General features: G+C 43.2%; 1 protein-coding gene across 1 annotated transcript in view; it reads left to right on the top strand.

Annotated features, from left to right (window-relative positions):
* Positions 1-13,686, top strand: part of SPAG16 (sperm associated antigen 16) — a 774,791-nt gene that overhangs the window by 432,073 nt on the left and 329,032 nt on the right. Inside the window, exon 11 of the mRNA XM_054044528.1 lies at positions 3,465-3,608. Within this exon, the coding sequence (XP_053900503.1) occupies positions 3,465-3,608 (144 nt within the window). The remainder of the gene's footprint in view (positions 1-3,464; positions 3,609-13,686) is intronic.

Raw genomic sequence — 13,686 nt, 5'->3', positions numbered from 1 at the left:
TTAATGTTTTTAAAGCAAATTACTGCAAGCACTACATATCTGCTACTGCAAGTGATGAAGAAATTTCAATGATTTCTGCTGTTGAAATGGGTATATAAATATACCTGTTTCCACAACTTGACAGCAGCAAATGTCTGAGAGTTCTCCTACTGCTGGCTAAGTCCCTTCCTCCCACCACACACACTTACACACAAAAAGAGGAGGAGGAGGAAACGAATGTTCATATAACACACGTTCTGTTATTGATTTTTCACCCCAATCTACCCAGAGTCTTCTGTGCTGGAAATAATTAGACCCTGTGTACAAAGATGAAGCAAGAATCAATTCAATGCCAGGTTGCCAAAAATGAAGACAAGGGCACCTAATTAATGTGGTGTATGGCACTCGTTTTTTGGATGAATGTGCTTCCCATTTTGAGAAGCAGCTCAGTGGTGGTGATGTCACCCAGCCTGCTGTTAATTAAATGGTGTTAGCTTTATGCCTGTACAATTCCATTGGGGGAAAGGAAAAAAAATACACACTTCGGTTGCAGCATCATTTTACAGGAGCTCTGCAATTAAAAAGAAAAGTCTATAAAATGTACAGTGTGAGTTCCATTCCCATTGCAAGAGTTTATTTCCTCTGATATATAATACACTTTATTTTTACAGAGCATTTTTAACAAACAGCATCACAAAACACTTTAGAACTGCTAAGAGGAAAAGAAGGTTTAAAGGCTGGCTTTGAAGAGAGGGAAGTGTTGTGGTGTCTTGGAGGGCAGGGAAGAAAATGTTCCAAACAGATGGGGCTGGATGAGCAAATGAGCAACTTCCAGCTGTGGACAGTTGTAAGGAAGCCATGAAGCAGCAGCCAGGTTGGAAGAGTGGAATGAGGAGGTGGATATGAATCCAGAGTAAACCATCAGAGCAATCTTGAATTGAACATAAGAAGTGAAGGTGATGGGAATGAGATTGTTTAGCAGGTCTCAGAATGTAGGAAGACTTACAAAAGGGATTGATAGCTGAGGTCAGAACCTGTTGATCACTGTAGACACCCAGTTAAGTACTTATGAAAGTACCGTGAAAGGCAGAACAGACAAATTTAGAGATGAGAGAGGCAGTCAGAAGATAAAGTATTGGGTTTAGGTTGACATCAAGATTTCAAGAGGTATTCAATGATATTTTTGTAATTTGTAAACAGCAGAGAAATCCAGCTATTCCCAACAGTGAGATTAACCAAGCAGAAAACCTCAGGCTTTCAGTTTTCCCATTGTAGGCAGGTACTAGTGCTGCCTAAAAAAATGCTTTGTGCACTATAGCTCTACAGCTGCTTCACTGCAGGACCTCCCTGCCTCTGAGCAGACCTCATTTCTACAGGCCTTACTGGGAACCTACTTCTGTTTCTTCCTCTTTCCTACCATTCTTCTCCATCTTACACCAGAGGAATCTCAGTGGCAGCTTGGTGAAAACTGTTCCTAGGTCTGCTCCATCACCACATGTGCACTGGCTCTGCTCCTGCCTGCCTTGCTGCCACTGGCTTTGCCCACATGTGTTTGCCAGTTGGGAAGATCCAATTTAACCCAGGCTGCCATGATATCTTCTGAGGGTGAGGTGAAGTCTGTCTGTAAGCCCTGCTGGGCTCCTCTGCTTTTGACCTCCATGGACTCCCCTTTATGGCTGGTGTTATTCTGAACCCTCCTTTGTAGCCCTGGGCCTCCTTCCTGGTTGCCTCACCCCCACCTTGGCAATAATACTACTTCCCTAGCAAGGCCTCAGACACCGATTTTCCTGTGTTCTGGGGGAGTCCTATATCAATGATAATTCTGGGTTGAGGCAAGTTGACCCATACCAATTACGCCTCTCCTTTGCCTTGTAATAGGCTGGGATCTTTCTTTTCTTGTGACATTTCCTTCTACTCCCTCCTCAGCTGCAGACTAAATTCTGACCAGTCTAACTTATGTAATTATTCTGTATTCATCACTGTAAGGATGTGAATAATATCATTTCCTCTTTCTCCTCCCCCAGTAAATGGGAGGGCAAAATCCTCCTCTTTGCCCAAGAGCGCCAAGATCTCTTCCTTCTTTGATTCAAAATCCTTGTCCAAATGAGTGTCTAATTGTTAAATCCCTGGAAACTGAAGATATTTCTGTACTATGAGTTGGTGCTTTGAGATAGGAGAGCATATGTGGGTATTTGTTGACGGAAAGCTAACTGGAATAAGTGAGTTTTTAGGATAGATTTGAAGAAGTGTTAGATCCTTAGCCTATCAAAGGAAGGAATGCTGGTCTGTGGAATAATTATTGATAGATTATTTATGTGTAGAAGAAACAGGCTATAGAAACAAGAGATTTTTCTGGCGTGACATTCATGTACTTCTTATGAGTCGAACTCTCTTCTACTTGGCTGCTAGGTATCCATTCTCTCCATTCTGATCCCACCTTAAAACACTTCTTCTGTGCAACCTACCATTAGATCAACTCTAATGTTGAGGTGCTTATGTTATCTCTCTCATCTGTCTAAAAAAATAGTTCCTCATCCCTCATTGCATTTTGATTTTGAACTGTATTGTTGGTCTATTTAAGCCATTTGCTCCATGAATCTATGTCCTTCTTGGACATAGGACCAAGCATAGTGTTGATGCTCAGTAAATAATAAATCACTATACCAATTTAAGTCAAATAGTTAAGCCAAAATAAAAAGAATTTGGTAATGTTCATTGTCACAGGTTCACATTTTCTTTTGTAGGTTCACAATGGCCAAACCAAAAATAGACAGTGTTGGTATGACTTTTCAGTTAAGGGTTATAATAGATGCTTGTCTTAGCCAGTGTGTTCTCATTACTACATTACACAAAAGGAAAATCTGTGGAACAGCCAGAGAGTAGAACTGAAATGGATTTACTGAACTTAGCCTAGTAGTGGCTGAAGTATTAACAATAAACCAGAGCTACTGTGGTGCAATTCAGATTTCAGTAATGTCCATGTGCTGAGGAGATCTTAAGCTCATGGACACAATAGACTAGCACAGAGTCTGATCTCCTATAGCCCATCTTTCTTGAGAAGGCCCAACAGGCTAATGTTTCAGGAGGATATTATTTCTGGAGAAGTGTTAGTGGTTCACATTGCTTTTGTTGGTTCATAATTTATATTTTTAAATTATTTATTGCACTCATTTAGGGGTTCAATTCAGGAAAGCACTTAAACATGTGTTTAGGTGCCTTACTGAATAGGGGCCTTAAGAGTTTGAGCCCGGTATTGGTTCCACTGAAGTCAATGGGAGTTTTGCTATTTACTTCAATAGAAACAGGATTAGGCCTGTAATAGGTAAAGGATTTGTATGCTGTGGGAGCATAAATATTACACACACCATCCAAAAGCATAATAATGTAGACCTTGTTATTGCTAAAATCAAATCATGTTGCTTTAGATTTCATATAATAAGATTAAATTGAGTCAGAGTCTTAGATGTCTTTCTTTTCTTCTGTAGTTTGGCTTTGCATCCTCGGAAAGACATTGTGGTAACTGCAAGTGATGACCGCCTCTGGAAGATGTGGGCCTTTCCTAATGGGAACATCATAATGACAGGCGAAGGCCACACTGATTGGCTTTCTGGCTGCTGCTTCCATCCAAGGTTAGTACAAACAGTACCTTCAACCAGCGCTAATCCCTTCTGGGGAAGTGCTTGTTTGCCTTTTCGTCCCTCGGTGGCCTGCTTTGATGACTTTCTATTCTCAGTGTAACCCTGTGCTCTCTGCTGAATTTCCAAACATGTAGATAAACGTTCTTTTGGCTTTCACTGTGTTGACTTAAGATTGATTGCTTTGGATATTTTGTACGTCCCAAACTTGGTGCACATGTCATTGCATCAAACAAATAGTACTGAGCTTTTTAAGTCTAGCTGTGTTCATTCTCTGTGTGTCCCTGCACCGTGACAAACATTGCGTGTTCTTTAGTTGTATAGGACAGTTGACTTCCTTGTATTCATCATTTTTGTGGATCTTATTTAAAATATTTAAATTTCCCTAAGGAATAGGTGTGTGGGCTTCCCCCCAACCCCTTTATAGAAGGTCAAATGATTTTGCAGACAAAAAGTAATGTTTAGAACAGGAAACAGTCATAAGCTACTGAAATACTCCAAAAATAATTTAGTTAATGGTTATTCTGTAGAAAAATTTAATTTAATTATTCACTCGAAAACTTAGCTTTTCATCCCCTGAGATTGGAGATGTATATAGTAAAATGATTTTGCATCAGATTTATGTTGTAAACCATGGCTTGCAGTTGTAGTTAGAGCTCTTTGTATTTTAACATAGTGAATATCTGCTTGACTCCGCAGCCCAAATTTTAACTTAAAGCATTATTAAGTCTCCAAGTCTGCATTTCTTTTCATGGTGAGGAACTATCTATGCTGTTCTTCAGAAGTAATTAAAAAAAAATCTTTTCAATTTCAAAGCTTCTGTTGGCTTCTCATATGTTCATTTGCAAGAGAACTTAAGTATGTGCTTAATTTTCAGCTTGCACCATTTTCTTCAGTGGGACTTACATGTGTGCTTATGTGCTTTCCTGAAATGGGATATTATTGAGTAAGATGGAAAGTTGCAGACTTGATCCTGCATTTCCTTATGTACCCAAAATTCCCCTTGCCTTAACTGGGAGTTTCAGGTGCACAAGTAATGTAGGTTCGGACCCTAAAGATGGTGCCTTTGCTTCAGAATACCCTCCTAATACTTAAGTATCAGAGGGGTAGCCGTGTTAGTCTGAATCTGTAAAAAGCAACAGAGGGTCCTGTGGCACCTTTGAGACTAACAGAAGTATTGGGAGCATAAGCTTTCGTGGGTAAGAACCTCACTTCTTCAGATGCAAGTAATGGAAATCTCCAGAGGCAGGTATAAATCAGTGTGGAGATAACGAGGTTAGTTCAATCAGGGAGGGTGAGGTGCTCTGCTAGCAGTTGAGGTGTGAACACCAAGGGAGGAGAAACTGCTTCTGTAGTTGGATAGCCATTCACAGTCTTTGTTTAATCCTGATCTGATGGTGTCAAATTTGCAAATGAACTGGAGCTCAGCAGTTTCTCTTTGGAGTCTGGTCCTGAAGTTTTTTTGCTGTAAGACCTTTACATCTGCTATTGTGTGGCCAGGGAGGTTGAAGTGTTCTCCTACAGGTTTTTGTATATTGCCATTCCTGATATCTCACTTGTGTCCATTTATCCTCTTGCGTAGTGACTGTCCAGTTTGGCCAATGTTCATAGCAGAGGGGCATTGCTGGCATATGATGGCATATATAACATTGGTGGACGTGCAGGTGAATGAGCCGGTGATGTTGTAGCTGATCTGGTTAGGTCCTGTGATGGTGTTGCTGGTGTAGATATGTGGGCAGAGTTGGCATCGAGGTTTGTTGCATGGGTTGGTTCCTGAGTTAGAATTATTATGGTGCAGTGCGTGGTTGCTGGTGAGAATATGCTTAAGGTTGGCAGGTTGTCTGTGGGCGAGGACTGGCCTGCCTCCCAAGGTTTGTGAAAGTGAGGGATCATTGTCCAGGATGGGTTGTAGATCACTGATGATACGTTGGAGAGGTTTAAGCTGAGGACTGTAGGTGATGGCCAGTGGAGTTCTGTTGGTTTCTCTTCTGGGCCTGTCTTGTAGCAGGAGGCTTCTGGGTACACATCTGGCTCTGTTGATTTGTTTCTTTATTTCCTTGTGTGGGTATTGTATTTTTGAGAATGCTTGGTGAAGATCTTGTAGGTGTTGGTCTCTGTCTGAGGGGTTGGAGCAGATGCGATTGTACCTCAGTGCTTGGCTGTAGACGATGGATCGTGTGGTGTGACCAGGGTGGAAGCTGGAGGCATGAAGGTAGGCGTAGCGGTCGGTGGGTTTTCGGTATAGGGTGGTGTTAATGTGGCCATCGCTTATTTGTACGGTGGTGTCTAGGAAGTGGACCTCCCATGTAGATTGGTCCAGGCTGAGGTTGATGGTGGGGTGGAAGCTGTTGAAATCATGGTGGAATTCTTCCAGGGTCTCCTTCCCATGGGTCCAGATGATGAAGATGTCATCAATATAGCCTAGGTAGAGAAGGGGCATGAGTGGACGAGAGCTGAGGAAGCGTTGTTCCAGGTCAGCCATAAAAATGTTGGCATATTGTGGGGCCATGCGGGTGCCCATAGCGGTGCCACTGGTCTGGCGGTATATATTGTCACCAAATTTGAAATAATTGTGCGTGAGGATAAAGTCACAGAGCTCAGCAATAAGTTGTGCTGTGTCATCATCAGGGATACTGTTCCTGACAGCTTGTATTTCATCTCTATGTGGGATGTTTGTGTAGAGAGCCTCTACATCCATGGTGGCTAGGATGGTGTTTTCTGGGAGGTCACCAATGCATTGTAGTTTTCTCAGGAAATCTGTGGTGTCACGGAGATAGCTGGGAGTGCTGGTGGCGTAGGGTTTGACTAGGGAGTCCACATATCCAGACAGTCCTTCAGTGAGAGTGCCAATGCCCGAGATGATGGGGCGTCCAGGATTTCCAGGTTTGTGGATCTTAGGTAGTAGATAGAATAACCCCGGTCGGGGCTCTAAGGGTATGTTGATTTGTTCCTGTGTTAGTGTAGGGAGTGTCCTGAGTAGATGGTGCAGTTTCTTAGTGTATTCCTCAGTAGGATCTGAGGAAAGTGGCCTGTAGAATTTGGTATTGGAGAGTTGTCTGGCAGCCTCCTTCTGGTAGTCAGACCTGTTCATGATGACAACAGCACCTCCTTTATCAGCCTCTTTGATGATAATGTCAGGCTGGTTTCTGAGGCTGTGGATGGCATTGCGTTCTGCACGACTTAGGTTATGAGGCAAGCGATGTTGTTTTTCCACAATTTCTGCCTGTGCACGTCGGCGGAAGCATTCTATGTATAGGTCCAGACTGTCATTTCGACCCTCAGGAGGAGTCCATGTGGAGTTCTTCTTCCTGTGTTGTTGGTGGGAGGGTATCTGTGTATCAGTGCGCTGTTCGGTGTTATCTTGAAAGTATTCTTTGAGTCGGAGGCGGCGAAAGTAGGCTTCCAGATCACCACAGAACTGTATCATGTTCGTGGGGGTGCTGGGGCAAAAGGAGAGTCCCCGAGATAGGACAGACTCTTTTGCTGGGTTGAGTGTGTAGCTGGATAAATTGACGATATTGCTGGGTGAGTTAGGGGTACCCCTGTTGTGGCCCCATGTGGCAGGTAGGATTTTAGACAGCTCACAGTCCTTTTTCCTTTGTAGAGAGGTCAAGTGTGTAATGTAGATCTCCTGTCTTATTTTAGTAAAGTCCATTTGTGTGGAGGGTTGGTTATTTATGAAAGTCTCCAGGTTGGAGAGCTCTTTCTTGATGTTTTTCTGTTTGCTGTATAGGATGCTGATCAGGTGGTTCCTCAGTTTCTTTGATAATGTATGGCATAATCTCTCACTGTGGTCTGTGCAGTATGTAGATATGTATGTAGATTGCTTGCATCTGAAGAAGTGAGGTTCTTACCCATGAAAGCTTATGCTCCCAATACTTCTGTTAGTCTCAAAGGTGCCACAGGACCCTCTGTTGCTCCTAAAACTTAGAAGCAGAACTATGTATCAAAGGGGCATCGCTCTGATATTTGAGTGAATTCAAAAATAGGAGGCAAAAATAATAAAATGGGTGGGAGACGGCAAGGGAAGGGAGGAAGAATGGGAAGTTGGGTCTTCCATTTCCCTAAATAGAACAGAAGACATTTTTTTTCTTCAATCAATGGCAGCTCAGGTTGTATTGAACATAGGAGCCTGCAGTACATTCCATATCAAACTTACAGATAAACAGCAAAACACTGCCATCCTCTCACCTCTTATGACCATAAAACTCCTCTCTGAGAACAGAAAATACAATTAGAAGAGCATAGTATCACTTATAAGGCTGCTGGGCATACTAATCAGATTTTGATAATGCATTGTTACCATGACACCGATGACTCAGATTTAAAAAAAAAAAAAATCTCATTAGTCTTTGACCAGCAGACAGTCCTTTCAATAGGCCTCCCTGTTTCTCATTCAATTATTGAAATTTAAAATGAGCGAGGTACATCATTATTCACTTGCAATATGAATTTACTCTGGCTGAATGCTATATAAAGAGTAAAAGAAATGCTGCTACAGTATGTGCCTGCTGTTAGATGAAATAAATATAATGGGACAGAACACGTTTAATCAGGATTTTTTTCAGTTTAGGGCTTCTACACATCAGATGTTCTAGATGTGAAATTAACAAGATGCAAGTGGAAAGTTCTTGTACAGGGTGTCATGATTAAAATGTAGACATTCATTAGTTTAATTTTTATTTGCATGAATAAATGGTTTATTCACAGAGAGGGTTGAGAGGAAGGGTATTCCTGTAGGAAGGCTACTCAACGGAGATTCAAAGACCAGGGTTCAATTCCTTATTCATCCATAAACTTCCTGTGTGACTTTAGGCATGTAATTTAATTGCTCTGTGCTTTGGTTCCCCACCTGTAACATGGGGATAATGCTTACTTTCTCCCACCCTTTGTCTGTCTTGCCTATTAAGATTTTAAAGTCTTCAGTAAAGGCTCTAAAGAGTCCTGTGGCACCTTATAGACTAACAGATGTATTGGAGCATAAGCTTTTGTGGGTGAATACCCACTTTGCCAGATGCATGTAATGGAAATTTCCAGAGGCAGGTATAAATATGCAGGCAAGAATCAGTCTGGAGACAATGAGGTTAGTTCAATCCGGGTGGTTGAGGCCCTCTTCTAGTAGTTGAGGTGTAAACACCAAGGGAGGAGAAACTGCTTTTGTAGTTGGCTAGCCAACTACACTGTCTCTTATAATAATATTATACAATGCCTAGCACAATGGGGCCTAACCTGGCTGGTTCCATAATACCAATGAATAATAATCTATCTTTATAAGATATTAAAAACAAAGCTCTTGTACATTGTCAAAGGCTCAATTCTGTTAGAACTTGGGTTTCCTTTTCATAAGACAAGAGTTTTGCTACAAATAGAAGGAATAAACATTCTCCTTCAAGTAGTGTCTCTGTGGGTGTCCATTTCAGGTGCATATGTGCCTCTTGAGCCCTTGAGCTGAGATTTTCCATTAGCAGTGTTCCTTCAGCCGCACATGTTCCCAATGCTTCCTTGTGCTACACAACAATAGACTATATAAGGATGAGGGGGCAAACTGCCCTCAGTTCCTTCTCATCTGCCTCAGCCTGAGGCAGAGTCTTAGTGTGTTTGCTTTGAGCGTGCCTCGACTATCTTGTATTCAGTTTTTAGAATCATAGACTTTAAGGTCAGAAGGGACCATTAATGATCATCTAGTCTGACCTCCTGCACAACGCAGGCCACAGAATCTCACCCTCCCACTCCTGTATCAAACCTATGTCTGAGCCATTGGAGTCCTCAAATTATGGTTTAAAGACTTCAAGGTGCAAAGAATCTTTCAGCAAGTGACCCGTGCCCCATGCTGCAGAGGAAGGCGAAAAACCCCCAGGGCCTCTGCCAATCTGCCCTGGAGGAAAATTCCTTCCCGACCCCAAATATGGTGATCAGCTAAACCCTGAGCATGTGGGCAAGACTCACCAGCCAGACACCCAGGAAAGAATTCTCTGTAGTAACTCAGATCCCACCCCATCTAACATCCCATCCCAGGCCATTGGGCATATTTACCGCTAATAGTCAAAGACCAATTAATTGCCAAAATTAGGCTATCCCATCATACCATCCCCTCCATAAACTTATCAAGTCTTGAAGCCAGATATGTCTTTTGCCCCCACTGCTCCCCTTGGAAGGCTGTTCCAGAACTTCACTCCTCTGATGATTAGAGTAGTAGTAGTTTGTTTAGGATTAGTTAATATATGTAGTTGCTAGTGATAGTTATAGTTAGTTAAAGATAAGTAGTGAGAGGATTGTTTTGTTCCACTCCTTCCCATTGGGAAGACTTATTCTCCTGGCAGGGAGTGCCTGGCTCACCACGTTTTAAACGCTGCCTCTCTTGTTGAGGGGCTACACCTATGAACAACAGCCACTCTTGGGGCTTGTCTATACTTTTGGCTAAATTGGCACTGCTGTGATTCATGCAGTGGTGTTGATTTAGTGGGTCTGGTTAAGACAAGCTAAGTCGATGGCAGAGTGCTCTCCCCTTGATGTCTGTACTCCACCTTCCCAAGAGGCAGAAGGTAAGTTAGAGGGAGAGTGTCTCCTGTCAAGTAGCACAGTGTAGACACCTCTGTAAATTGATCTAAGTTATGTCGACTTCAGTTACGTAACTGAAGTAGCGTAACTTAGGTCGATTTACAGCTTTAGTGTAGACCAGCCCTAAGTGTGTCCATTGCTGGGGGGAGTCTCACATCTCCCAGAAGTGCAACTTCTGCCTGGCCCTCAAATCCCGAGCAAGGAAGAATAGGGAGATTAAACTCTGATTCTTCATGATGGAATGCTCCCTTCAACCAACTTCTGAGTCAGGTCAGGAGACCCCCTCCTGTACCTCTGTCTCCAGATAGATCCAGCTCCCCTTCAACCTCAGTGGAAGCTTTCCCTAAGAAAGGAAAGACCTTGGAGGCTTCAGGGAAGACTTCCAAAAAGAGGGGTGCAGACTCTCCTCTATGGAGCCGGCTCTGAACAAACCCAAGTCAACTGCCAGATCAATGGTCTTTGAAGCCTTGACCTCTGAGCTTGGTACTATTGAGTCATGGGACTCCTCATCCCATACCAGCAGGACCAGAAAGTCCCAGAACTCAGAGGAGAGACATGGCTCCAACAGGGCAGCAGAACTCTCTGCCAAGGACAAGGAGGGCAAGTATAAACATGATGGATTGGAACTATTGGGCTCAGCCCTGCCATTGGTGCCTACTCATTTGGCACCCTCAGTACCGAGCAAGCAATGGCACCAGATACCATCAGTGCACCTCCCTCCCCCCCGCCATGGTCCCATCGGCTTCAACTACTGCATCCTTGGCTACTGCATCAGTACAGTCCTGTACTTGGAACCAGAAGAGTTCAGATACACTAAGGATCTATCTGCAATAGACAAACCCGGAGTCCCCACTCCTCGTGGGTAATGACTGGCTCTTGGTACCGAGACCTTGATCTCCAGACAGCCACTGTCCTCTGGTACTTTAGGACTCTTCACCCTTTTCTGCAGTTGCTCTTCCATTGGACGATATTCCACTGGATGATATAGGATAAAGAAAACGTATGGTCAGTCTCTTCTATTTCTGTGCAGGGTTTTCCAACCTCACATTTCAGGAACCCATTCTGTGAAAATCACAGGGAAGATGGTGCTTGTCAGCAAGGGTGGCAGAACCAACGCTGCATGCCACCCCAACATGGGCCCCCGAATGGGATCGCGGGGCTGCTTATCAGCAGCAATTTGCCAGACCACTGGTAGTGTGTCATAGGGAGGCTAGAGTCATACAGTACTCTCCTTCCCAACCAGGCCCCACGACAGGAGGAGACATTTGAGGAGCAGGAGGCCAAGGTGGATTAAGAGGCCACCCCTCAAACACCTGTTTCATCCTCTGCTCCAGACAAGGCTAGTATGCCTCTGCCATCGTTCATTACCAATTTTTTTTTGAAATTTCAAGACCTCATAAAGATGGTAGCTGACGCTCTTCAAATTGCACTCAAATAGGTTAAGGATTCAGAGCACAAACTGTTGGATATCCTGCAGTCAGGAACACCACCCATGGTGGTTTCACCCATTAATGAAATGCTCCTGGATCCAGCTAACACTGTGTGGCAAGCACCTGTTACTATTCTACTATCATGTAAACAGACAGATAAGAAGTATTATGTTCCCTCTAAAGACTCTGACTTTTTGTTCTCCCATCCTCCACCTAACTCCCTGGTGGTGAATGTAGTAAATGAGCAGGGTAAGCAACACTTCACCAAGTTTACCCATGTCAAGTTGTCTGGAGTGGCTCACGAACATGAATGTCAACCTCAGGGCAAACTATTACAAACCAGGGCACAAACCCCAAACTGGTTGTGTGGTTGTATAATTATATTTCACCAACCAAGTATCAAGTGTGAACTCCTCAAGCACTGCAGCAACTTTAACATGGAGTCACAGTCAGTCCCCTTGGGTACTCTGGTCTATCCTGCCACCCAGGCAAGCCTGCCTTTGTGATAGATGGTCCCTTTCACCAAAAAATCAGGTTGCTGCCAGTCCCAAAGGACCAGTCACTTACCCCAGGTCAATTGTACCTTAAATCTCTCACCAAAGACAACGCTTGTAGCCAATCCTATATTAAACCAACTAAAGGTATATTAACTAGGAAAAAGAAATTAGAGTTATTTACAAGGTTAAAACAGATAAATTTACACACACACACATATGAGTTACAGTCTTAGGTTCCAAAGGGTGATAGTAGCTGCTATGTATGCAAGCTCTACATGTCCTTTAGGGCTAATCCAAACTAAGCAGTTCGGGGATCCCTTGCTTATGCTTAGAAATATTGCCCTCTCTGAATTCCAAGCAAAATAGTAATGATAATTTTTCTTTATCAGGGATTTTTATTCCCTTCCCTCAGCATTCAAGCAGTGATGGGATGAGGGCTTGTGTATGTACCCTCTTCATTGGTGTGGGGGAAACAATCAACAAAGTCTTTTGTTCACTGATGTTCCACAGGGCTTTGTCTGGTTTCTATAGGCTTTCTTTTGTTGGGAGGAGATGACACTTCTTGTGGTAAACTAGTATTTCACACCTGGTAATACTTCTCTCCTGATTGTGGAGGTTTACAGTCTTAGCAAACATTTTTATAGTTACAGAGAAAACACTTAAATATTACCTTATAAAATGGGACGCAGATGTTACAAGTAAGATTAATACGTGCAACACCCTATAAGTATTTCATAAAGACTAACCACAGTCTTATAACTCTAAAATCTATTTTAACAATACTAGCACATAGATGAGCCAGACTGGTTGCCAGCTATGCATGTGTCAGTGCTGAATGAGGCTCAGGGGCCTTGGCATGAGTTGGCACCTGGTCTACCAGAGTCACACCAAAAGACAACAGATCTTTTTGGACAGAAGTCCTACTCCTCAGCAACCCTACAATTCAGGACCATGCAGTCATATCCCAATATAATTTTACAAACTATAATAGATGTATGGCCTTTATTGAACATCTGCTGCAGGAACATTGGGGGCAATTGCAGTCCATCATCTCAGAGGGCCAATCATTGGCCAGGGTCGCTCTTCAAGCATTGTTGGGTACTGCAGACACTGCTGCCAGGTCCATCTCCAAAGCAGTAGTTATGGACACAGCATCATGGCTCCAATCCTCTGGGTTTCCAATAAAAGTCCAGAACACTGTTGAGGGCCTCCCCTTTGACAGTCGTAAGCTTTTCTCTTAGACCCTTGATGAGTCCTTGCACATACTGAAGGACAGACTCTAGGGCTACTTTACAATTCCTGGGCACATATACATCTACAAATAGGAAAAGATTTAGTAGGTCACAGGCTGCCCAGAGATTAAGTCCTGCTTAGTTCTCTGGATTCCACTGATACACCAAACTCCCAGGAAAGACATACATTCCAGAGAAATAGGGCTGTTTAGCCGCCCTCCATAATCACCTAGTCATCTTCAAAGCAGCAGTTCTGATGAGTCAAGAGTTTGAATCCCCCTGCACAGCTGGTTTTACAGCTGCATCCATTTGCCCACCTCCTCCACCTCTGGAGACTACCTTTCCCATTTCCAAC

The sequence above is a fragment of the Malaclemys terrapin genome, chromosome 11, assembly GCF_027887155.1.
Source record: "Malaclemys terrapin pileata isolate rMalTer1 chromosome 11, rMalTer1.hap1, whole genome shotgun sequence".
NCBI classification, from domain to species: domain Eukaryota; kingdom Metazoa; phylum Chordata; order Testudines; family Emydidae; genus Malaclemys; species Malaclemys terrapin.
The sequence above is the reverse complement of the archived record's forward strand: the minus strand, read 5'-3'. Positions and strand labels throughout refer to the sequence as shown.